The sequence below is a fragment of the Phoenix dactylifera genome, chromosome 8, assembly GCF_009389715.1.
Source record: "Phoenix dactylifera cultivar Barhee BC4 chromosome 8, palm_55x_up_171113_PBpolish2nd_filt_p, whole genome shotgun sequence".
NCBI lineage: Eukaryota > Viridiplantae > Streptophyta > Magnoliopsida > Arecales > Arecaceae > Phoenix > Phoenix dactylifera.
The window spans coordinates 9,243,487-9,270,575 of NC_052399.1; the positions used below are offsets into that span (position 1 = coordinate 9,243,487).

Here is a 27,089-nt window from a genome sequence, read left to right on the forward strand (position 1 = left end):
GCCGGCGAGGTGGTCGGAGATCGGGAGAATGCCGGCGACGAGAGGGAGAAGGGGGAACGGGGGAGGAGGGGTTTAAGGGGGGTTTGAGGGGTGTTTTTTTTTTTTCTTTTCAAAACGAAACGGAGGAGGAGGAAGGGGGGTGTATGAGAAAATTTCAAGGGCAATATGGTAATTACACTAAAGGTTAGTTTGGGTTTTTTTTTTTTGGTTTTTGGGGGGTGTCCTGAGCAATAGGGGGGGTGTATATAGAACTACCCATTAGATAGCCTTCGTCTTCCCTAAAGGGGATTTCAGCTCTGAAGAAAGAAGGCTGTCGTCCACCTCTCGGGTACGAAGAGAGCTAACGAGCGCGACAGGGAGAGGGAGATGGATCCCGATTCGGTTGGCTCGACCTTGTCCGGCCTCGCGCTGGGGAATGTGATGGCCGCGGCCGCCAGAGATTACCAAAAGGTGAGGGGTTTTTTTTTCCCATCAGATCCACTGTTTTTTCTCGCTATTTTGATTCCAATTTAGCAAGATCTCCACCTATTTTCGATATGGAAAGGAGCGAACATAGCTCGAGTCTTATTGCTGAAAAAGATCCTTGTTTTGGTGGTTTGATGACCAAATAACTCCCTTGTGGTTTTACTTCTAGTAATTGATTTGGTGATCACTGCTCAGCTATGCAAAATCTTTATATTTTTAGCTTAATTTAAATAAAGTTCGTAATTATTAATCATTTTTATTTCAAAAGATGGGATTTCCCTTGTGCTAGATTTATTATAATTAGATGAGGTATTCTGGGATTATCATTTCTGTGTTTAATGTGCAAGGTTGCAGTTGATCAGAGAAGGAAACAGAAAAAAAAAACGTTTTTTTTCGAGCATGCTATATATTGGCTGCATTCGAGATTTAAGAACTAGGGTGCTGGTGTCCTATTTATACTTTGATTTTTAGAATGCTGAAAATAGAACTGGATGCACTAGTGTAGAAATTCGGGTAGGAAATTTTGGATTGTGTCGGTTTCTTTTAAAATTGGAACCATTGAATGCAAAAATGAATTAGATTTTGCAAAATTTTCAAGTCTAGTACGTGGTTAACCCTCTGCCATGTTTGGCCATGAAAGTGGCGGAGACTACTGCTCCATCTCCTGCTTATTGTGATGCCTGAAAGTCTTAGCTATGCGTTGGCTTGATTGAAGTGGCCATCAAGAAGTTCAGTGCATGGTTGTTTTAATTCATTATCTGTGAAGAAAAGGAGCAGCAGATCTTCAACCTTTAGACTGTTGTCAGATGTTCTGAATTATTATTGGGTATAGATGAAAAGTCGGTACTAAAATTGTTCAATGGTGTTCTGTGCATCTAAAGTAACTAATCCTTCACTCTTGGTGATGTAACTGGGTGTTTATTGAATAGAAGATAGAAAAATCGGATCTGACAATGTCCATCAAGAAGTTTAGCAGTAAACTAGCTGGTTTGAAATCAAAATTACTTGACCCTGGGGGTCACAGCTACACTTTCAGAGTTGAGCCGTATAAATCTGCTGATTTACTGCTCCTTTTCCTTGTCCATTTCTGCTTTTCTAATGGAGCAGTAGAGAACATTGAAATTGTTAGAAGTGAACGATTTGGATGGCAATTTCTTGATTACAAAATCCTATTACAGATATAGTGCAACTATTCTGTAGGAATGAAACCTTCCTTGGTAGACAGCTTATCTATACGTTAGTGAATTTATCTTCCGGCTTCTGGCAGTATGTTGCAAGAAGATGGGAGTAAGGAATTATTTATGCATAAACAGTAAGAGAAATTTTATCCTATTCATGAAAGATTGATGGTCTGAAGAATTGTCTTGTTAGGACTATTCCGTTAACTTTTACAGCTCAATGTTCGTGGGGATAGTTTTGAATGTCAGATGTGGTTTCTTGGAACTCAATGCTGAAAAAGGCTGAAGGTGCAGAAGACTACAGAATATTGCTCTGTATAGCTTGCTTAATGGTTCATTTAGCATCCTTCTTCTAAGCAGGCTATAGAATGTTGAAAGAGAATGGATTTTTAGTAAAGATTTATATTAGTATCTTTAAAGTGACTTTTCTTAATTGGGGAAGAAAAGTTCCAAATGATGGAGAACTTGATATGCTCATTTTGGACGGGTCTGAGATTTTACAATTGATCTTACAAGGTGCATCAGAAAATATGTACTTTTAACATTCTCAAAGGTCCAGATTGGACTCAAGAGGTGGTTCTTGTATGTGACCTAGAGAACGAGACCATTTGGCATGTGTTCCTTGACTCTCCTTACTCTCAAGTTAGACCATTACTTTGTGAAGGGTGGTCCCAGGTTTGATTGAGTTTGATATCTTGGGAATCCTTTTTAAGGTTCAATACTTATGCAGGTTTGACATTAAAAAACAACATCAACAGTATATTATGGTATTCCAGTACTTTAGGTATAGTTACTTGGATTCGTGGTTTTTGTGTCAAGTGTTAGTAAATTGCTTGCTTGGAATTTTTTTGTGACAGCGATTGTAAATTTCAAGCATTTGGTGTTTATATATAGGGACAACAATTACTTATTTATATAGGAAAATCAAGTCATTCTTAAACCAAGTTCTACTGGAGCAGTACCAAGGCTTGATTCGATGGGCTGCACTGTGTTGGTAACCGACCAATTCGGTTTGGTAAGTCTAACCCAACCGGTTCAATACGGTTTGCCAGACCTTGATTTAAACATGTCCTAGAATATATCTAAAGCAATTTCACTAAATGGCTCAACATGAACTGAGCCTCACTTTCTCACAGTGCCTTTTCTAATACCTCCATCATCTGTTAGTTTGAAATAGTCTATCATTTGGCTCCTCTTAGATACATACTAGTGTAAAAATAAAAGGGGAAAACAAAGATGTTTGTCACATAACTACTGCAAGTTGGTCCAGCTAGGTTGGATTTCCCTGCGGGCCTGACCCAAAAAAAATGTCGGGCTTTGGGCCAAACCTAGGCTTGAAAATACAAAGGCCCAAACCTGAGTGGGCTGACTCGAGCCCTGTATGGTGGAGGGTACTGATGGTAGTCCTGGTGAAGCATGGTAAGCTTGATTGCCTCCTTGCTGGAGCTGTCATACTCGCAAATGGAAGTAGTGGGGTGGGAGGCAGCATGCAGGTGGTCACCAACGGGTTGGTGGTTGACCTTGCTGTGGACAAGGTTGAGGGAGGAGCTTTTAGGCACAATTGAGAGCAGGCTCAGCAACCTCGGTGGAGGCAAAGTCAACCGCAATGGCGAGGGTGGTGTAGGATAACCTATAGGGAATGCAGTGCTTGGGACAAATAGAAAACATGTGGGGATTTAGGTTTAGGCTATAAAAGGGATAGAAGGTTTCAAGTGGGATTAAAGGATTAAAGGACAAAGGTAAACCGTGAAAGCATGCTTCATTCACAAAGAAAACATAAGCAATGAAAGTCAAGAAAGCTTGTGTTCCAAACAAAGTTACCATAGTACTAAAAAAGAAGGGTTACTGATTTTCTGCAGTCCACCATGTTCTCGAGGTTGAAGTCGATCCACGATCATCCTAGGCAATCAGTGCAGCATTCCTTCTTTCATAGACAATGTTCTTTCTTAAGATAAGGAATTGCTCCAAAGGTTGCAGTTGCTGGTTTTGATGTGTCAAGGTAGGGATGTAATGTGGGATGAAAGGGAAAGGCTTTGAGGGTGGATTGGTATGGATTGCGAGAAGGTTATACGTAAAGGCTAGTTTTGGCTGCATGCTGGTATATAACTTATGGGGGGATTTTGATTGAGTAATGATGGGTAGGGGTGTTGGGAAGGCTTTAAGTCAAGAAAGAGGAGATGTAACGAATGCAAGGGAACCTTGGACTCACTCTAAGTCACTGGACTCGCTTCGGGAGGGAAGTCATGGCCCCACACCACTAAATATGAAGGCAAGAAGAAATTTCTGTCATTACACTATGCTTCAAACTGACATCAATGGGCTTTTATAGCCAATTTCTTGCATTTAGTAAAGGAAAATACATCAAAATAAAAAAAAGAATAGATAGAATAAAATCATCAGGATCTTGCTCCACTAAGCTTCCTATTTTGCTTTGATTCGAAACGACCTTAATTTCTTCATGATAGATATCCGACATATCCCTTGTTTGAAATCTTCCACATTTTCTCATATTGGACTGTAGACATCTTCCTTTTTTGCCAAGATTTTGAACGTTCTTCTACATCTTGATTAGATCTTAAAATATTGCGGATCATATTTCAAAAGTATCTAGCTCTTGCTTTTTTTGTCTCTCTTGCCTTCCAAGAAAAGGATCTCGACCATTGAATGAGATTAAGTCAGTTGCTATTACACTACTCCATGAAATAGCTAAGCTCTTGCTATATGGCAATTTATTACAATTGCAAGATCCTTCCATCAAGCTCCAATAATGTCAAGGATGGTTTGGTCATCAATCCAAGTTGATTAGGATTATGGAGTCTTCTTCTTCCATCTTGTATGGAGATGAAAGGTCTCCATGTTGCCATTAGAGGGGCGAGGATGGAGTTAGTGTTGGAGGAAGGAGGTGGAGGGGGATTTGGAGAGTTGGTGTTAGAGTCAAGGCAGTCGAGGGGGACATTGCAGGTGGCAATGAGGTTGGAGTGCTTCTGGTCGAGAGTGGGGCTGAGGACATGGCTAGAGTGGGAGGTGCCCCTGGGGGTGGAAGAAGGCCACAACGGATGCTAGAGGAGATTAGATTGGAGGGAAGAAGGAAGGTACGGATAGATTAGTATTAGTGTTAGGGTTTGGACTTAAGATTGGAGGGGATTGAAGCCATGGGAGGTGGGAGAGAGAGAGATTGATTCTCTAATTCTTTTATCCTGATGAAATGATGTAGGGGAGGGTTCTAGGCGAAGGAGGTTGAGGTGGCCCCTAGGGGAAGGGGGAGGGGGAGGCAGGGGAGGTTGAGGGTGGGGGAATAGGGTAGAAGAAGAGGAAAGAGGAAAGGGGGAGAGGCAAGAGAAGGGGAATGGGATGGGAGAGAGATGGTGTAATGGGGTAGGGGTTTGGGTGGGGAGTAATGGGTTTAGATGGAATTAGGGTTTGGAGGTAGCCAAGTTGAATAAGGCTCTGAATCAGGCATCGGATCGGACTTAGGTTGGACCAAATTTTATTTAAGCTCTACACCCCACGCCCAAACTTGATGCGAACCCTCTCAAGCTAGGTCCACAGGCCAACCCCAAGCCAGTCTAGCCTGATGGGCCTCAGGCTGGCCCTAGCCCATTTCCAATCATAAGCCTTGTATTTTAGTAAATTGCACCAGGATATGACAAGACTAATATTGGTGATTTTAGCTACCTTATTAGATTGAAGATTTTTTTTGCTTTTGTTCCAAATTTACTGTTTTAATAGATTTGCTATTCTATCGTTTATGTAATCCATCTTTCATTGTTTACAAAAAATAAATCATTTTTTTAAAATAATATTTTGAATAAATTAACCTTTTAAAATATCACTATGTTTTTTAACCTTTTCACTTGCATTGCACTAGCTTACCAAGATCAGCAAGAACTCTATTTATCTAGTTAGGTAAGTTAAAACATTGTAAATTCTTTCTGATATTTGTAGTCAGTTCTGATTAGTATCATATATGTGGGAAAATTCAAGTTCAGTCTCATGTGTCAGTATTTCCATCTGCGAAGCATAGATTATCTCTTTCATATATATATTTCCCTTGTTTGCCTATTGCATTGCTCTCCAAAACTGCCACTACATTTTTTGTACTAATTTATTCAGAAACTGCATCATCTAGTTTCTCACAGTTCCGTACCATGAACTTGATTTAGCATGCAAAATCCTAATTCATGTTTATGCTGACCCTTTGGGATGCCTTTCATCCTTGACACACATCCAATTTTTTGTTTTTTTTTTTAAGTGCATTTTATGTTTTCTCTACTTCAAAGTGAACAATTACAAATGTCCTTCCTTAAGTTTTCCACCCACCGATTAGCACTCTTCATCAGCCCATAATTTTGATGTGGTGCTGACTGTGCATGTTCCTTTTACTATCTGCTCAGGATGATCCCAGAGGAATTTCTTAAGCAATCAGTCCCAGAAGACCCTAGACAATTTAGTCCCAAAGGCACCTCTCACAAACCATATGCATTCTTTGAAAAGTATGGATAAGTACGAGACAAAGATAAGAAGTTCAACCTGAAACCACTGAAGAACTGAATGGGAAGATTTTGGGTTGGAGGCTCCAAATTGCAGGTCTTTTACAACTGCCTAATTGATGTCTCAGATACAACTAGGTGGAACTATACAATCCACAAGTCCACAACCCAGAAAGTCAAGCCCTCACCGAAGTGGATGCTCAAAGAGAACATGTTGGAACTCTAGGGAAAATATTTTGTGCATTGGATTTGAAGTTGTTATAGATTCCAGTCCAGTGCTATACTTGCTTACCCCAGCAAGTCTTGTAGGGAACAATGAAAGAACCAAAACTATGTATTGTGGCAAGGATGAAGGAGATTAATAAGATGTGAAAAAACCTAATAAATTTTAAACAGCAAACACCTTTCAAATTCTGTATCTTGTCAATAATAATTGCTTTGGCTTATACAATTTGGATTTGATATAAATATATTAGAGAATTGTGCACAACAATAAGGTTGCTCCATTTTGACCTAGAGATTACGTGTTCGAAATATAGAAACAGCTTCTCCGCACGTAAGGGTAAGGCTTGTATATTTGACCCTCTTCAGATCCTGCAATGGCAGGAGCCTCATGCACTGGGCCGTTCCTTTTTTGATAATGTTGAGCATGCTATTTGGTGATCAATTATCACATATTGTTCATAACATGAGTTGTGAGGCACTTAAATCATGTCCCGACATGGACCACACTCCACCTAATTCATGTCTAATATTATTGCTATCTTGCACTAAATCATCTTCAATAATAAGTTAGAGGTTTTAACTTCTAAAACTATGATCATCAATGCTATAATATATAACCAATTGCTCGGCATTTAAGGTGAAGTTGGTTTCTGCTGTGATGCCTTGTCATGTATATGCAAGGATTTATGAATACCATAAACGATTAAGGCTTATCCCAACTATATAGGATTGGCTCTATGAATCCTCATATCAGATTTGGATCTTTTACATCATAGTTTGACATGTTAACTACCTGTCAAATCTAATGTCAACCTCCACCTTTCTAACTTGGGCTTTTAACTGGCAATGGTGGTGTTATTTATGAGTACACAATATTTATTTAGTTATTATACTCCTGTTTGGTCTGTCTAAGAGAATGATGGAATAAGTGCGACTGTCAAAAAATTTGGGAGGGGTCCATTTATAATTTCCTACAAAAGACCCGGGCCAGAGAACCTAAAACCCCATATGTTTCCTTTCTTAAGAAGTGAATCTATCCACCATGTCTTTTTGTGTAATTCTTATTAGGAAACTGTCCACATGAAGACAAGTTTATCATAACCATCTGCTCCAGGTGCCTCCTGACTTCATCAAGATCACAAACTTTCACAGTTTCATGTGTCATCACAGCTTTTCCTTTTATTACCAGTTATATGCATGACCCATCAAGATCGTTGTATATGATGCCACAGCTGCTAATGGGGCAGGTGGTCGAAATTTTTTTAGATTGTTAGGCAAGGATTGCTGAGAGAAATTTTTGTTATGGATGTTCTGTTGTTCATGGGAACGTCATGTTCTGGGTTTAGAGAATAAGATGCATCATGCTGAAGAATCTAGCTGTCATTATCATTATTTCTTGAAGATGGTTAATTTTCTTATTTCATTAAGAATGAGAATTTTACTGGTTTTGTAGGAATTGTTAGGCAAAGAGAAGGCCCAGGCAAAACCAACTGCCAATGAAGAGGTTGATCTTGATGAACTGATGGACGTAAGTTACATGGCATTCAATCTAAATCTCTATGCAAGAACTTAAATCCTAAATGAAATTATTTCTTTGATTGATTTGTTAATTAACTAAACTTTCTAAATAACAAACCAGGACCCTGAGCTGGAAAAATTGCATGCTGAGAGAATTGCAGCTCTTAAGGTAATTTTGAGGACCATACCTATTATTTTTGGAAGTTATGCATGTACTCTTTTTTTTTATTTGCGATATACAATTTTCAGTTAATATGGATTTACAAAACACTTTATTCAACAGAAAGAGTTTGAGAAACGAGAAGTGCTAAAAAGGCAAGGTCATGGAGAGTATAGGGAGATAACTGAAGGGGACTTTCTAGGGGAAGTAACTGGTGGTGAAAAAGTGATTTGCCATTTTTACCACCATGAATTTTATCGTTGCAAGTAAGCTATCTCACAACGTTCTATATAGATGGTTGCCGGTTCCTATTATTGACAGGATCGTCTTAATGACCCTTGTAGGATAATGGATAAGCATTTAAAGGCCCTGGCACCATTGCACATTGATACAAAGTTCATCAAGCTGGATGCTGAAGTTAGTCTACACTAACCCTTTGCATTTGTGTTGCAAACAAGAGACTAATTGCTTGGGTACTTGATGCAGAATGCGCCCTTCTTTGTGACAAAATTAGCAGTCAAAACCCTGCCTTGCATCATATTGTTCAAGTGAGGGCTCCTTGTCTTTCACTTCGCATCTTCACCTAGTACATTTTATAATGTTGGATAAATCACTATCATCTCTCTTGAGGGCCAAACTTTCTGCATTTTATTATCGCTTCATATGGTTGATTGTGCTCTGACACATCTTGTGCTCTGACACATCTAACGGCAATTATCCCAGAAATGGTGTTGCCTTCGACAGGCTGATTGGGTTTCAAGATCTTGGCAGCAAAGATGATTTTACCATGAGTGCCTTGGAGAATCTTTTGAAAAGAAAAGGTAACTATCCTTCCTTTGATGATCTTTTGTATGACTTATCTTGTGAGATACATAAAAATAAAAAAAAGCCCCCCAAAAAAATTTCAGGCATCATAGATGAAAGGAAAGGAGGTGACAATGATGAAGATGCAGATGATGATACTGACAGTTACAAACACAGGAACATCAGGTCTTCTACAATTCAGGATTCTGATTCAGACTGAGCAGACAGCAATACCACAATTTTTTTATCTTAATGTCTATCTTGACCATATACTCTGAGAAAAGTACTTTTGCACATCCGCTAGGGGTTCTTGAACCCACAAATTCCAGCAAACAAGCAGGGCTTCAGATCATCTTTGATATGTACTGATGCACAACCTTTCTTATTTTATCTCCATCCAGGTGTCCTTCCTGTTCTTCTGTCCAGACTTAAGATTGCTAACCTATTTTCTTGGCTGTTTTTAGCTTGATGTGTTGCTCAAGAGTAAACATTTTATTTCTACTTTATTTCCGAATTTAATAGAGAGTTGCATGTTTATCTGTAGATGTCTTCCTGAGAAGTTGTCCTGCATTATTTTTAAATCTGTGGGCTAAATATTGGTAATTTGGTATATAAATTCTTGGATCCTCCCTATTTTGTTCATTGCAATCTATTTGTAGTTGTTGCATTAGGAAGTATAACAATCTTACTTGATGTATGAATACAAATTCAACTTGAATTTAGCTGTGTCGTAAAATTGAATTGGTGCTCTGTAGCTAACCTTTCCAAAACAATTACATAATTTGAATTAGAAATTTATTATACAACCTCTTTTCCATGCAAAACTGAAGAAGAGATAGTGTTTTTTTTTTTTTTTAATACTGTCATTGTTACTTTAGCCAAATCACTTTAGTCAATCAGGTGTGAAATTTAGGCATGGGAATCTTGCACCCAACCCATCCACCTCCTTTTAAACTTCCTAACGTGACTGGCTTACACGGTGCATGACTAGATCATCATATCCATATTGATCTCGGCAGAAGAGATTGATTGGATTCAACCTGCTTCCCATTTGGACTGCAGTTCTAGACCTATTTTGTCAATCTAACCTGACCCTCTGTAACACTCGAAACAATCTGTCTTGTTAAGCAGTTCTTTATTTTATTTTTCTGATCTAAACTCCTGATGCATTTGACTTTAATATGAGGTCGGCTGGTGCCAAGGATAATCCCTCAAACCTTGACCTATGGCATCAGCTAAACTAAGAGCAGTTCAACCAACAGAAGCAAGCTCAAATATTTCACACTGAAATCACGTTATTATAAATACTATTTGCATCACATTCTAAATATGAGCAGCGAGGATAACCATTGAAAATTTATATCTTATGTCCATTTTTAACTAGTCTTTCATTATAGCTTGCTCGTGAGTAGTGATTGACAGAAAAATGGGGATTCGTAGATATCTTGATATGGTAGTGTCGTCTGAATCTCAACCTTTATCATCACCCTTTGCTCAGATGATCACCTGTGAGTGGATATTCTAAGATCCGCCAGTTGATAAGCAGCATGACTAGCCATTGAGTGCTAATAAGTGGAATACAAATTACACAATGTGAAACCATCAAGCCCTGTTATAAACAGACGCTTGCCCAGTGGCTGTACCCCTTGCTTAGCAACCTTGAACCCTGGGTTTTCAGAGGCTCCACTTTGTATAGGGAGACAACTAATCCATCGATCTTTTATTTGTTAGGTGCCGGCTTATCAAGCTCATGTGAAAAGAAATATTGATCATACTCAAAATACAGCATTACACCTACTCTCTTCGTGCCTTTTGGTTGGAACGGAGGAAATAAAATATTCCTTAGGATACTGTTAGTAGCTGTCTTATGAGCATGTTGGAAAGAGAAATTCTTGCATCTACAACAATGAGAAGCAATTAGAAAACCAAGTGCTACATACATGACTGAAATTGTTCAATGATTGGTCCATACTTTGCTCTCAAAAAAACCTCTCTAGTGTCTCCAAGTTGTGGAATATCATTACAATTATTGTCTCCTAGTGAGTTGATGTCTTCTTGTTCTTTTTCTTTTCTTTCTTAACTGCTTGTACTTTCTTCTCCCTTTAATAAATTTGGGTGGCTTCACCTCCCCTTCTTTCAAAAAAAAAAAAAAAAAATCCTGCGTTCAAATCTTGGTGCGGTGGATATGTTTAAATCCTGGTGCTGCATTCTTAAGTATTAAGACCTTGGTAATTATAATGTAGGTAGATCTCTCTCTAACAAGAGGAGAAAATGCATCAAACCTTGCTAAAAAAAATTTTGTTACTATATGTTGGTTGTATTTGCCAAAACTCTAGCTCAAATTCTGTTACATTGCAATGAATTGTCATCTTGAACACCCTATTGTTTACCACATTGAAATCATATTAAACCATGTTCATATCTATTTGCTTCAGCCAAACTAGTCAATTGAATGCTCAAACTGGCTATTTGTGCTAACTTGCTTGTTCTACCCCATCAAAATCCCAGGCGACCCTCTAGCCGCAAAGCCATGTATGGTGGTTTCATGCTATTCACCCTTTTCACGTTATTCATGCTTTTCAGCCTATGGAGCACGCAAATTGTATCTTGTTTTCTTCCCTGCATCTATAAAAAACAAAGTGCATCATGATTGCTTAAGACTTTTTTTGTTACATGTTTGGTTTGCTTTCATCCATCAATAATTCTGAGATATTAGAGGAAACCAGGAGAAATAATTTAATGTAGTTGTATCAACTAAAATGGATCTATATGATAGGGAACCAGGAGAAATAATTTTATGTAATTGTATTAACTAAAATGGATTTGTATTGTTTGATGAATTTCAATATTATCGTTAGAAACATATGCTATTCACCCTTTTCACATGACTCATTTTCATGTCTTTCATGCTTTTCAGCCTATCAAGCATGCAAATTTTATTTTATTTTCTTCCCTATATCCATAAAAAATAAAGTGCATCACAATATTGCTTAAAACTTTTTTTCCTTACATGTTTGATTTGATTTCGTCCATCAACAATTCCATGAGATATTAGAGAAAACTAGGAGAATTAATTTAATGTAATAGGATTAACTAACATGGATTTGTATTGCTTGATAAATATCAATATTATTGTTAGAAACATATGCTATTCACCCTTTTCACATGACTCGTTTTCATGTCTTTCATGCTTTTCAGCCTATCGAGCATGCAAATTTTATTTTATTTTCTTCCTTGCATCCATAAAAAATAAAGTGCATCACAATATTGCTTAAGACTTTTTTTCCTTACATGTTTGATTTGATTTCGTCCATCAACAATTCTATGAGATATTAGAGGAAACCAAGAGAATTAATTTAATGTAATTGTATTAACTAAAATGGATCTGTATTGCTTGATGAATATCAATATTATCGTTAGAAACATATGCTATTCGCCTTTTTCACATGACTTGTTTTCACGTCTTTCATGCTTTTCAGCCTATCGAGCGCTTTTCAGCCTATCGAGCACGCAAATTTTATTTTATTTCCTTTCCCTGCATTTTATTTCCTTTCCCTGCATCCATAAAAAATAAAGTGCATCACAATATTGCTTAAGACTTTTTTTCCTTACATGTTTGATTTGATTTCATCCATCAACAATTCTATGAGATATTAGAGGAAAGTAGGAGAATTAATTTAATTTAATAGTATTAACTAACATGGATTTGTATTGCTTGATGAATATCAATATTATTGTTAGAAACACATGCTGCTACTTGTATAAATGTAAAAATATTTGAATGATATGGCTATAGTTTAGTGGTTGAATTCTACATTAATAATTTTGAAACCCAACAGTCATATTTATTTTGAATGGCAAAAAGCATTGCTAGTTTGATGGTTTTTTTCTTTTCTTAATGATAATTCTAAAAATTGGTACTTTATTTTTCTTTTTTAATTATAATGCTAAAAATAAATATAATTATGTAATTTTAGTGGCTATGGTTGTTTTTTCTCTTTTAAATTGTGACTAAAAGCACTACTGATATATTGATTTGTTTTTATTCTTTTTTTTAATGATAATGTTAAAAATAATATAACTATTTACTTTAGCAACCAAAGAATAAAAATGAGCATAGAAATTTTCTAAGATATAAGTCTTATAGAAATTTCTATTTAAATAGTTTCATAAAGGTTGCCATGTAATTAAAGTTAAAGGAGTAGGGGCGTCAAGATTGAGCAATATCATCCTATAAAATTTAGGTTTACTATATACCACTATTTAAATAGTTCCATAAAGTTCGCCATGTAATTAAAATTAAGGGAATGTCAAGAATAAGAAATGTTAACCTATAAAATTCAGCTTAAACCACTATTTAAATGGTTCGATAAGGATTTCCATATAATTAAGGTTAAAGGAACGTCAAGATTAAGAAAAGTCCTAAGGAACTCAAACCTTCAAAACATTCAAATAAAAATAAACAAGAATATGAAGATACTTATAGATAATGATGTTTTCTTATTGGATAAACATGTTGTTCATATTAGTTAATCTATTTTGTTTTTGTACTTTTCTGAATCATTTATTGGAGGGCTGTGCCAGGTGAAAGAAGAGTGCCTTTGAGATATCTTGAGCCATGAGTTTGGCATTTATGTGTGGTAAATAATTTAACATAGAGGATTGTTTGATTGATGGTTGTGATCACTTATAGTATGTTCAATAAATATGCTCTCAATTCAGCTAAGTCACTTCTTTTTTTATAAACTAAATTTGTTTTTGTTAAGATACCCATTAACAAGGCAACCATGATTAACAATAATCTCAACTCTCTCTAACTACAACCACTGTTAATTAGAAATTTAGCAATGGTAACTTACAAAGGGAAAAAAAAAACTTAAGAAGGGTTTATTTTAAAACGCGGACAAATCAGTGTGCTGTTTCTTTTTTCATAAAGAATTTGGTGAAATGCATTTAGATAATTAAACAAAGTATTTCTAATTTATATCCCCAATGAGTTCTACCATTGAATTGCTAAAGATAGCCATTTCCGTCCCATCAGTCTCTCCAATACTATTTACAAAACCATCTCAAAAATATTGGTTGTTAGGTTTTAGTGTTGGGAATGCTTAATAGTGAAGAACGAGGTGGTTTCATGCCAGGTAGAAGCATTTCGTATAATATTTTGTTCAGGTGCTTTTGAGCGAGAGTCCAAGCAACAGAGGACACTGCAATAGAGCGCAAAAGGATCCTTTTTGAGAAGTGTACTCAATAGTAGTAAGATATTCACAAGCCAAGCTAATTGCAGAGCAAATCACATGATTTGGAGGTACAATATTATGTTCAAAAATCTGTGTGTTCTGCACCTTCCACAAGTATCGTACCTAGGCCGGGATTGTTATGTTATAGTTTCTAGGATTTGACTGTTTGTTTGTCCATTCCGTATAAATTATAATTTTTTATATTTAGACATGGTTCATTGAATATCAACTCGATAAACTAAACCAAACCAAATTTTTCGAATCAATTTCAAACAAATTTTGTAGATGGCCAGTTCAATTTTAATTTCAGAAAATCAATTTAAATCTGTTCAAGGATTTATCTCCAAACCAACTAGGTCACCCCTAGGCAAACGGTAACCCAACGCCTGACCATCGGACAGGTTGAGCTATCTAATATGGCCCAAATAGGGCTCACTTGCCTCAAAAAGCCAAATAAATAGAATCTAGCAGTCAGTCTCCCACCTATAAGCTTAGCAAACTTAGGCACAAATTCAGAACAGGAGTCTTGCAAACTATAAGAAATCCATGGTTTAGCTGTTAATTCAATAACTTTAGTACCATGAACAAGAGCTGTCACGCCAACCCGTAGACCCAGTACCCAACCCAGAACCAGACCCAAACCTGCATGAAGCATCCAGGTTATCGCGCACAGACGTACAAACATAAATATATACATAGATATATTCAAATATTTATACTAATTTTATTAAAGTAAAAATAATGATATTAGAACATATTTGTTTGAATATTTAAACTCTTTAATATAGTATTTTTCTAAGTTTTTAATCTATTGTTTTATATATTTAATTATCAAGTGCTTAATTATTGCTCATGATTAACTGGTACAGAACAAAATTTTAAGCCTAAAACCTCAATGGTCACGGATCTAGGTTTAAAAACCCGGCCCGGATATCACCCCTGTGAACCACCCACTACTGAAAAAATTTCTTAAAAAAAAATTGCCCATCTTTATGCTCCCTGGTGCAGGCATGCAGCACGATGTTAGTAAACAAGCAATTCACAGTCGCATGTTCTTAAGATACAGCAACAGAAAAGAATGAACTACTTCCCTGCAACGAAAAGAATGAATTAAGGTTGTAACAAATAAGGATACCTGCAGGCCGCACAGCACAGTTTTTGGTAAGAAGAGCGAGCAATAAGTGGTTCACGCTAAGCTAATGAGCCAGGCAAACCATTTTGCATCACATATTGTTCAGACAAGCTAAAACCTATATTTTGCTAAATATAGAAGAAAATTTATAAGATTGTCCTCAGGCCAACAAGAGAAATTGATTAGTCCGGACAAAATAGCCCTAGGAATCACCTGAACTAATGAACATAAAACCAAGCTCACCAAGATGCCTAATCTTCTCTGCAAAAGTAACCCAAATCAATCTGCTGCTGCTGCTTATAATACAAAGCCACCATGACAAGAGATGAGAGGCAAGAACATCCTTCACATCCATACCAATATAGGAATCAAACACACAAAAGGAATCACTAGCCTCTGATGCTTTTCCCCTGTGCTGCAAGTTTAGCCATCACCTGCTCTTCAGACAAGGGTAGAAAGTAGATCCTCGGAGAGGCTTTTGTTTTCTTGAAGAAATCATCGAGGGTCACAACAGCTTGTTCCGGTTTCTTCAGAGGAGGTGGTGCCGGAAGACGTTCTCCAACAGGTGGATCGGATGTAGGTGGTGGAGGGGGAAGGGTTGGTGGAGGAGGTAGCTGCTGCCTAAGGGTATGTTGACGGGATGGTTGGGATGCCTGGGGTTGCTCGAAGGGAGATGCCTTTGGTGTCACAGGGCTGGAACTGATGGGTGCAGATGATTGTGGTGGGGCCTCAACATGCTGCTTTACTTCCTGAGGGTCAACAAACTCAGCCGCTAGAAGTTTCCCACCATTAGGTGGCCACTGGAGATTGTAGACAGCATTTCGAGTTGCTACAGCCTCCTCAACAGATGAATACTGCAAACAGTAACATATTTAATTTGTTATTTGAGAATTAAAAACTCATAACATTGAAGAATTGCATAATCCAATCCATGAACCACAAAGAAAATGTTAACGCCATCAGTTCAAATAATTATATTGATTCTACAACCAGTTTATCAACACAGTACTGTGCTGAAAATCCAGTTTTGTTAAGCTTTAAAAATCAGTAGTTGTTCATGAAAAAGAAAAAACAAGGGGGAAAAGGTTACCATCTGCAGATGTGCTTTACAAGTATCTGCTGCTTTATCTCAGTTCAGAACTGAGATAAACTTTTTCTTTTTTCAAACCTTTTTTCTTGAGACTGAATAAAAAAAGCCATTCTAAGATGCATCTTTTAAATGTAATCATTAAAGCAAAATATAGAATATTCTGGATTTATTGCTTGCTTGTTTACAGATTTTCTTGCCATCGTAGAGATTCTAGAGTTCCAAGCAAGGATTTTCAGAAAGAATATACATTCACCATATTTTCAGATTTGCAAATATCAAATATGTGCAACCAAATGGTCAAAAAGCAAACTCAAATACACACAAATAGCATCCCTGCAATAACCTTGGATGACAAATCAAGTCCAAGGCTCCACCATCCTCCTCCCCTGCCCCCCGCGGGGGCCAAAAAAAGCTACAAATTAGGTAACTCAGGAAAGAAAGGTAAAAAGAAGTGACAAGAAAACATACAGTCACATAGCAGTGGGTCTTGATTTGGTCCATCCAGAAACTGCAGACAGTTCCAGTTTTCGCAAGCAGCTCTTGCACAGCTTTCAGAGTGAAGGGACGCAAAAAATGATCTATTCTCAGGGAAGTTGTTGGCAGCTTGTGTGATGGTGGCACTGCAACATAATCATAAGAATTAATCCTTTTTGTTAAATATAATCATCTGAAACCCAAAAATCAAACCTAGCATTCTTGATTTCTCACCAACTCGCTCCTTTGGAGAATCTCCACTAAGTGTTGAGTCAGACCTAGTGAATGTACGTTTAGTAGCAGGTAGCAAAGCATCCTTAAGTATACTTGAAGTACTGATGTTGGATGATTGCTGTTCCGGAAATTTAATGCTCTCTGAATTCCACCGCCGTTGCCGCTTTATTGCCTCATTGATCCTAACGGCTTCATTGTCTGTCCAGAAAGATTAATAAAGAAGACTGAGAATTTCCAAAGTTTGCTTGATCCAATAGCACTTGAAAGTATAGCACTCAGTACAACATACTACCTAAAATCTCACCATACAACTATTTGTTAATAAAATATTTGCATGTATGAAAATGCTTTAAAGAAGGGTAGGCCTTGGCGCAATGGTAAAGTTGTTCTATCGTGACCTAGATACCACGAGTCCGAAATATAAAAACAGCCTCTCTGCACGTGAGGGTAAAATTGAGTACATCTGACCCTCCCCAGACCCTACAAGGGCAGAAGTCTCATGCACTACAACACCCTATTTTTTTAAGTGCTTTTTAGAATGCAGATAAAAGATTTCCTATTATCTTTCAGGGATCACATTTGTGCAGCCAACATATGTGAGTTTATCAAGAAAAGGGATTAAAGGACATGATATGGTGTAGTTGCAAACTGCAGTACTATAAGCAGAGAGTGAAACTCACCATCAAGACTGAAATTAAAATAACAGATGGAAAGCAAAATTACTACCCCTGGAAAGAATGACAACTATCACGACATATATTGGCAAAAAAACCAAGTTATCACCTTAGTGCTCCACAAGCTCAAGGCCGGCCAGCAATAACAGTTCAGTTTATCAAGATAAGATGTAAGTCATCTGATCTGTACTTACCATACATGTTACTCTTAACTTCTCTGGCTACAATTCTCTTCATTAGACAGCATATAAAATAATAGGTGATAATGCAGCTACTATGTCCCTGATAATATGCTGGAGGTAGCTAAATCAGTGGAGAGGTGAGGTTTCATTTGCTCTTAATTCTATAATAACACTCTCTTTTGAAAATTTACAGATCAAGTAAATAAATCAAGAAGAACGAATACCAACAGTATGGCAAAAAGTGATGTTAGGAGCCAGGTGGGTGTTAATTCCATCACCTCAACTTAAAGGGCAATATCTGACAATTATAGTTAACAATAAGCATATACACACAAAAAAAATCTATCTTATATACAGAGGATCATCCTATATATTTGCACAGATCCAAGGCTTAGTGCCATGTCAAACAAAAATTATGATTACTTCCAAGAAATCATCCACATTATCTAAATCACTGTATCTCTTAATAACCTCTTATCACATAATATTGCTACTCATGCAACTAGGCATTTAGCCCCCAATTTAGTCCTGCAGAAGGCATCTGCCTCCACAGAAACAATACTATCTAATTATCATCTATATGTACAAAGAAATACAAGCACATGTGAATCTTCTTTCAAACAGTCAACCACACAAGGAAAAAAAATCGATTTATTGACAACAAGATTCACAAGAATGGAAGAACAGACAAAAATCAGGAAGCACTGAACAAATCAATCATAGAGAATTTTAGGGTGTGTTTGGTGTTGCTTTAGAAAAGCCCTTTCATAACTTTTAAAGCAAAAAAGTGCCTCCCCCCCCCCCAAAAAAAAAAAAGTGTTTAGTAATAACATCTGAGAAGTGCTTCCAAAAGAACAAAAATGTTAAAAAATGCTTCTAAAATAAGCTTTAAAAAATCTAGCTTTTGATTTTAAAAAAGCACAAGCAACACTAAAGACGCACCTAGTATGATATAATGTACGGTTAAGTCAATTTATTAGTTAATTGAGGTCAATCCATATAAGACTAGCATGAAAAGTATCTTTACTCACCCTCAGAAAAAGTACAAAGCAATTGAGAACAAGCTGTTCTGACAAAAAATTTATAAAAGCCATTTTAACCCACCCTATATTTAGAGCATTAACTGTTAGCTATATCACATTGGTGGGGCGAAGCCTCCTATAAGCCAAAACTGGACACTGATTTTGTTCGCCGCAAACTCCCCAAGTTTAGCCACATAAAGAAGTTAATGCAGTACTATCACCAAGGTCCTCCTCCACCACTACTTAAGCCATCAGCATTTCTGTTGAGCAAGAATATGGCATGACATACCAACAGTGGTGCTGCTGAGTAACAAATAATACAGCATATGAACAAAGATACAGCTATTGTGCGCAACGCTAACCATGGAGCCGATAAGAATCTGTAGCTAGCTTCCATGGAAGATGGAATCCATGTAGGTATTAAAAAACTACCCTGATTTAAAGGGCTAGATTTTCCCAAGGAATCATTGGGAATTAATGCTGTCTTCAGACAACTCTAAGACTGCAGTTTCAAGATAAAGCCAAGTGGGAGGTAAGCTTTATGCGAACAAATGGGTTGCAGAAGGTTATTTCCAGTCAAAATGCCATATGAACAAATTTATTATAGGTAGTTTCCATCTCTATGGGATCTAAGGTTAAGCAGATAGGTGTCTAACAAGAGAGGACAAAGCTTCTTTAGGTTATGGTTTAATCAGAGGGGTTTGAAAGAAATTTCAGTCCTGAGGGTAAAAGAACACGAACTTATTTAAATAATAATAGAAGAGTAAATGGCAGTTGCATCATATATATTTAGAGTTGGAATATTTACTATGTTAAAACTTTGGCTTAAGTTTTCAACATTCAGATATCAATGATGGAAAATTCAGATATCAATGATGGATCATTGACATGAATTGGGGCTTGTCTCAATGGTCGCACCCCCCTTGCCTAGGAACCATAGGTTCTAGATTTGAGTCTCGGGTAGCACATCAACCTGGGTCATTATAGTGTGGGAGGGTCTCCATCCCTCCCTCAAAAAAGAACGATAATGCGTGTGCGCGCGCGCGCGCGAGAGAGAGAGAGAGAGAGAGAGAGAGAGAGAGAGAGAGAGAGAGCACTGACGTTTGAGGCTTTGGTAGTGTTCTTAACATAGAACCTCTTGTCATATATGTCAGCTCAATGGCAAAACTCCTAACATGACTGACAGTTACAACAATCCTAACAACAATATTCACAATCTTTAGAGAAAGAAACAGCATTTAGAATAATCAGTGAAATCTTGGCTACATTAGAATAATCAAACAATTGTTTCTGTCATAATTTTAATAAAACAAATTCATAATGCATTAGTGATGATGTTAAGTAAATCAGTGATTAGAGCACTCCACATGTACAACTTAATGGAAAAAAAGGATAACCAACACCGGAATTAGCAATTGACACTATAATTCTAATATTGGCAGCCAACAAAAAGGTCATCTCAATTGTACAAGTTCATCTTGCGCTCTTTCTATATTTGAGGAAACAGTACACCAATGCATAAACACTCAACAACAGAGGAATTCAAGAATGCCACCAGAACACGGTTCAAGAAGTGGTGACCTCCTGGAGCCTACCCTTACAAAGTCCATTCCAGGTCCAGTCGACTTCTGTTCTGATATAATTAAAACTATGTATATTTTCTTAACCATAAACCTAATATCCCCATATATGGTAATCGAGGACTTAGAGAGATTTGTCAGTTCCTAACATGGATAAACACATTAAAAGAACAATTTCAAAAGATGCCTATCAACTGACAGATGAATACTCTTACAGTATGGTGGTCAGTGCCATATTAAAAAGAGATGAACACCATAATTAGCATAGCAGACTTACATGTTACAACTCCCGGAAAAGGGCAGATTAATCCTTCAGCACCAATTTAAAAACTGGGTAACTCTTAAGAAACTAGCTAGGTCATTGATTAATGTGTAAAACCATCAGTTCAAGCGGTTTAATATCGACTTGGAACATTTTCTGACAAGATGGAGAAATTGGGGCTTGGTTCATCAGTTTTCTGGTCCCACTAGGCCAGTGCAGTTCTGATAACAACAACATGAGGTGCTAGTTGAATTGTCAAACACCCAAATACCTGCAAGGCCACCAATCCCTAAAGGTTCATCTATATAGAACCCTTCACAAATATATGCAGTAAAGGGAATCTCTAATTCTTCAATAGCAACAACTTGGACAAGAGTTCTTATGCTTGAAGCGGTTCACACAGCAGTCTCTTAAAGTGAGTCTAAAAAATTAATGCTTTCGGAGATTCATGCATCAAAATTCAGTCCTAAGTCATGTACAAGATCTTTCTTTATGGGAGTTGGAAAGGGAATAATGCTTCAAACTTAGTTTAGCAGTCCCAAAGTTCACATTGATCATTACAACCACGAACCAGATACGAAATTCAGTCCTAAGTCATGTACAAGATCTTTCTTTATGGGAGTTGGAAAGGGAATAATGCTTCAAACTTAGTTTAGCAGTCCCAAAGTTCACATTGATCATTACAACCACAAACAAGATACGTGAATGGTTTTTGCAATCACTAAGTCCAAGTTCTGAATCTTCAAAAATTTTCAATGTCAAATATTATATATGGCACCATAGGGAAGCATATCTATGACAGTAGCAATGGAAAATCGAGAACAACAGAAATGAAGATATATCCTGAGAAGCAAAGAAATTAAAAAAATTGCGATTTTTAAGTGAAGGCAAGCAATTTGCCGACTTGACTTAAAAATCGCGAAATTAAAAAGGCGATCGAATTCTGTTTCGAACGAAACAGAGAAACGTTCCTATGTGTTTCCACGCCCTTTTTTTGAGACCTCGAAACCATCCCATCAAAAAAAACACTTTTTTGATTGGATGCGGATTTCCCTTTCTGCCCCGGCGCCAGCCTCTGCCAGCCTCCCTCGCTCGCTCCCTCTTTTCCTCTCTTTCCTTCTCCTTCTTTGCCTCCGGCAACAATTTTCGTTTCCGTTGCCGGAACTGTACCAGTGGGCCGCCGGTACAGCTTGGAATCGCCGAAAACGTTTGGTTTGGGATGGTTCCGCCGACCCTAGTGAATGGTAAAAAGAATTTTGGGGGCACTAATTCATTTGACGCTTCAATTTCCGCGCCCCCCTCCCAAAAAAAAACAAAAAAAAACACATTCAGAAGAAAAGGTGGTCCTAGAAAGACTTTTATTCCCTATCTGATTTGGACCATTAAATTCTGATAATTTTCAGCAAAATAATAAGCCATGGTTTTTGATAGCTTACTCTACCAACAGCTTAGGAATATTATGTGATTTCACAAAATGGTTTACTAACAGTACTGTTATATTGATATTAATACAAAAAGATTATTTCCATTTCCTAAACTCATGTAAAAGCATTAATGCCATACCGAAAGCTCCTTTCCACCCAACCAGAAAATGTATGTTGACAATAGACATATATCATAGAAAAAGAAATAATAAATTAACCGACATAACAAAGGCGTAAATAGAAATTCAAATGCAAGGGCATATAAAATATGGTGAGAGATGATGAGAGCATTTCCTATAACTAGGCAGGTGAGAATGGGAGGTAGCTAATAAAGGAGAGATTCAAGGATTTAAATTCAAGAATAGTTGGTCCATATATTGCTTCTAGCCAGCTAACAATAGTTATCTGCACAGACAGATATCACAGAACATGCTCAGCATTGCAAAATTGATGTTTTGAATGGAGCTGAGGAGGCTCGCTTTATTTCAGGGAAGTGATGTATTATTTACTTTTCTAAATCACTTATGCATTGCATTTAGCAAGCCAGTAACAAAACATGGAAGTTTCTTTGATGCAAAAATTGCATGAGAATAGTTACTAATGTATGGTGTATATAAGCAATTAGGTACCCCAATACCAAAGAACAGGTCATAATACCACATGAACAAAAAAGGGGGCAAATCAGCCTACAAAAGACAAATGAAAAAAAAAAACAATGAAAAATAAGAGGTTATGACTGATGAGAATAACATGAATATAGGTAAACTTAGTAGGAGTACCTTCAAGTTTTCTCTTCTCAGTAGGAGCAGTAGGTCCCACCTTCTCTTCATCCACAGTATCCTTCTTTTCAAGAGAGGACACACCCACCGCAGCAACAACAGAGGTCCCCTTTTCTACAGTATGCATTTCACTGGCCTCAGTTTTTTCCCCCGGTTCATCAGACTTAATATTGGACTCGATATGCTTACTTTCCAAGACATCCTCCTCCATCGACTCATCACCTGAACTCCTGTCTAAATTTAATTTTTCTGGAGAACCCCCATCCGCACTATCTTCATTCTTGCTAAGGTCCAGATTTGTAGCATTTTTGGCATCTGCTTCTTCCAAAGAGACCTGGTTCTTAACTAGTTCTTTGTCATCATCCAGTGGGTGCAAATCGCCACAAATGGGAGGATCATTGCTGGATGATATTTGCATCATCTCTGGCTTAACAACTTCTAAGTGAAAATTATCATCATTCAAATTATCCTTTAATTTATTTTTTTCAATAATTGACACAGAATCAGTAGAAATTGACTCACACCTTACTTGGAACCCTAAATCTGGGCTGACCTCAGATACCTGATTTTTTGGTTCCGACGGGCTGCGCATGACATCCTCAATGGAGGGCTTTGATTCCTCGTGCCTTTCATCATATCGCAAATCTTGGCTGCTTGAATCATTATGAAGGGTCACATGTTGGCTTTCTGTGATGCTGTCTCCCACAGAAGCTGCAGCACTGTCTTCCATGGAAGCTGCATTAACTGATGGTTCCACAGCTGCTGCATCTGATCTCAAAAGAGGCATTGGATCCCCATCTTGAATGTTGACAACTTGATTGATATCTAGAGGGCTGCCATCAACTATAGTGGCATCATTGTCAGTTTTCTCAACTTTATCCGTGACGGCTTCAATATGAACTTCTGCTTGTGGATCTTCTTCCACTTGATCACCATTGTCCTGAGGATCTGGAGCAAGATCAAAGCCATTATCCACTTCTTCTTTAGTTGATTCTTTCTCATTCCGAACTGCTTCATCTAACCGCTTCACCAGGTCCTCCTTGAGACCCTTAATAGGCAACTTCCTTTTACGAAGCTCTTCCTTTAATTCAGTAACCCTCCATTGATCAATGGGTTTGTTGTTCAGTACAGAATATGGAGACGACATCCTCTGTAGGTGGCTAACACCGAACTAAGGTTTATGTTCACAATCCTAGGAATCAAAATAAAAAATGTTTCACATTTCATTGTAGGTGAATTATACCAAACATGAAAATGCAGAGATTAGTATCAATAGCTCAATAAGGTTTCAGATACCAACAAACAAATAGTTTATAAACCGCCTAATAATCATCATTTGCAATTTTTTTATATTGAACAGAAGTTCTAAAACTAAATAAAGCAGCTTTGAATTTTAAAAAAATGACAGGAACATCTAGAGGAGGGGAGAAAAATATTCCCTCATGGAAGTATCTATTAATTTAATAAAGCATCATTCTAAAAACTTGAAAGCATAAAACGAGAAACCTTAAATAAAAGAACTACGAGACCAGCCGAGTTCAAATACAATGAGTGCTTGAAATGAAAAACGGATCATGCACGCAGCTCAAGAGCGCAAAATCCCTTTGTGAATCGAAGCAATATGAAAGAAGGATCCAGGCTATCAGAGGCAACAAGAGTATTCCAATTTCCAACAAAAATCCAAAACAAAAGCCATACAAGGTCCGATACAAAACCTAATTCTCGAAATAAAAACAACGCAGCCGAGAAGCCAAAACCCTGACACAGGCTATAGATTCCATCTATCGGGAAGAGTGCAGGTCAAGAGAACTCACCAAACTGGTGGCTTTCCGGACGGACGCGGGCGGCAGATTAGGAGCTCTGAGAGAGAGCCGGACGAAAAACCCTAATTCCAGAACAGAAAACAGGCATTAGATGGAAACCAATGAAAAACCTAGTTCTATAAAAAGGTCGGAAGATTCGATCCTTAGACCCGATTCGAGCCAAATCTTTGGAATTCATCCATTCTCCGCTGGAAAAAAATAAAATACCAACAAAATCCACCAAAAAAAGCAAAGAAAAAAGATAAAACGGAGAAGAAGAACAGGCGAAGAGGAAGACAAAGGGGGTTCGATGAAATCTTTTATATAAGAGGGTCGAGGACAGGAGAGAGGACCGCCTCCCTGTTTCTAGGGTTTCACTCTCGGTCGCTGCGATATCGGGCGAGAGAGCTTCGAATAGCGCTCGAGCGAGAGAGGGGGAAAAGGGGAGGTGGGTTGGTATTGTGGGTGGCCTTGGAATCGAATAGCCGTTAGCAATCGAATCGACGGTTTAGGATTTTATTATTTGCCCGAAAAATGTTTGGGGGCAACTGGGGCACATCAAAAGGCTGAAGATTTGTACCATAAGAATTCTACGGTGCATTACCCCCAAGTCCCGTGCACTGCGCCAATTCATGTCATGCGGCGTGAAAGAATTTTTTTTTCCTAATAACTTTTTTTGTAACATGGCTGGGCCCTAATGTTTAGTGTGATAATGAGCGGATTGGATGCAACCAGCCACAGCAACATCACACAAACACAAGTCTACATTGCAATTGTTTCGTTATCAAGTGAATATATTTGTATACCATGCATGAGAAATTAGGTTAACTTAAGGTGCAAATGAGTTGGATCGGGTCGGGGTCACTCATGACCTGACCCAACTCGATTTTTTTTGTTCAGATTCTAATTTTGGCCCCATATCCAACTCAGTAGAAGATCAGTCAAATCGAGTCGGATCCACCGCTACAATTTTTGACCTAACAGATCATTTGGATCCAACCTAAAAAATTCAAGTCTGGTTCATGTCCAGGTCGGATTCGGTTCGAGTCGCTTCAGAATTTATTTTTAAAAAATAGATTCACATTTAGAAATAGTTTTAAAATATATATATCAAGAATTCAAAAGAGTTGAGTTTGATGGAGTTGAAGAAAGATAAAGACTCCTTGACATAAATTTGAGGTATTGTTTAAATAATTGAGCATATTTTTTAAACAAAAAAAAAATCAAAAGAGTCTTGATGAGATCCAAGAAAAAAAAAGAATTAACTGTTTTGTCTTGATCAATCTCAATTTATTTTGAGATAAATTATATTATTGATTTATCTTGATCTTAAAAGGAAGTTGAGAAAAAATTGGAATGAGGAAAAGTCGGGATATTTTAACCACCGTGTAAGGATTGGGCTATAACAATATCACCATGAAACAAAAAATGAGATTTACTATGTACCACCTATTAATGGTTAAAAACCCTTACCAACATAGAAAGGATATAAAATATCCAACAAGATTGAAAATTTTTAGTCTTAAAAGGTCAAAAACTCTTAATCCTTTTAGAGTTTTCCCCTTGCTCCAATTTTAAGTTAACATGGTATAGTAAGAGACATGCAAAATTATTGCAAGCTAAAAGTATTTTGTTTTTAAATGAAATGTTTTGATTCATCTAGAATATATGTTGACTTATATTAACCTAGGTCATAAAGACCCAAACATATATTTTCAATTAAAGATAAAAACATGTTCCAGGTAAATAATTCCTCTCAACCTTTCAATAACACAAATATCCAAAATAATATATATATATATATATATATATATATATATATATATGTGAAAACAAGACTTTCACTATATGAGATGATTACCGTATTTTGCCGAACCATGTTTAAATGGGGCTAATATAATAGCCACCAAAAATCATTACTAGTTATTATAACGAAAAATTATTACTTACCACAAAAAATATCAACTATAGTGGAAAAATGATCACGATCATTTCTTAAATCATCTTCTTTTGAGTAAAAATTATTCCTTCAACTAGGAAGAATATTTCAAAGGATATAGCCAATATATACTTTACAAAGTTTTACAACTATATTATAATTAATTTAAATTTTTTTTTGCATGTATACCCTCCAAAATATACAAAATTATATGAATACCCTTGTAAAATTACTATTTGCATGTATACTCTCATAAAATACTTATTTTGTATGTATACTTATTTTTTTCTTTTTTATATTTATATCCATACCATCTAATATCGTTAAAAAATAAACGATTTAAATTTAAAATGACTGAAATATCCTTACAAGTAGATGCACAAAAAGAAAATTTTATAAGAATACACATACAAAT

General features: G+C 37.0%; 2 protein-coding genes across 2 annotated transcripts; one reads left to right on the forward strand and one right to left on the reverse strand.

Moving 5' to 3' along the window:
• The first annotated feature begins 263 nt into the window (after window positions 1-263).
• On the forward strand, window positions 264-9,562 carry LOC103713317 (thioredoxin domain-containing protein PLP3A-like). The gene is made up of 8 exons (XM_039128873.1): window positions 264-450; window positions 7,812-7,886; window positions 7,998-8,045; window positions 8,160-8,302; window positions 8,381-8,453; window positions 8,523-8,584; window positions 8,760-8,857; window positions 8,945-9,562. Exons 1-8 carry the CDS (start codon window positions 367-369, stop codon window positions 9,058-9,060), a joined length of 699 nt encoding a protein of 232 aa, XP_038984801.1. The 5' UTR covers window positions 264-366; the 3' UTR covers window positions 9,061-9,562.
• Window positions 9,563-15,167: 5,605 nt separating this feature from the next.
• Window positions 15,168-25,245, reverse strand: LOC103713319 (apoptotic chromatin condensation inducer in the nucleus-like). The gene is made up of 5 exons (XM_008800202.4): window positions 24,748-25,245; window positions 22,934-24,125; window positions 17,011-17,208; window positions 16,771-16,922; window positions 15,168-16,066 (listed from the first exon to the last, which is right to left on the reverse strand). The coding sequence occupies exons 2-5, from the start codon at window positions 24,078-24,080 to the stop codon at window positions 15,602-15,604; spliced, it is 1,962 nt and encodes a 653-aa protein (XP_008798424.2). The 5' UTR covers window positions 24,081-24,125; window positions 24,748-25,245; the 3' UTR covers window positions 15,168-15,601.
• Between the last annotated feature and the right edge of the window lie 1,844 nt (window positions 25,246-27,089).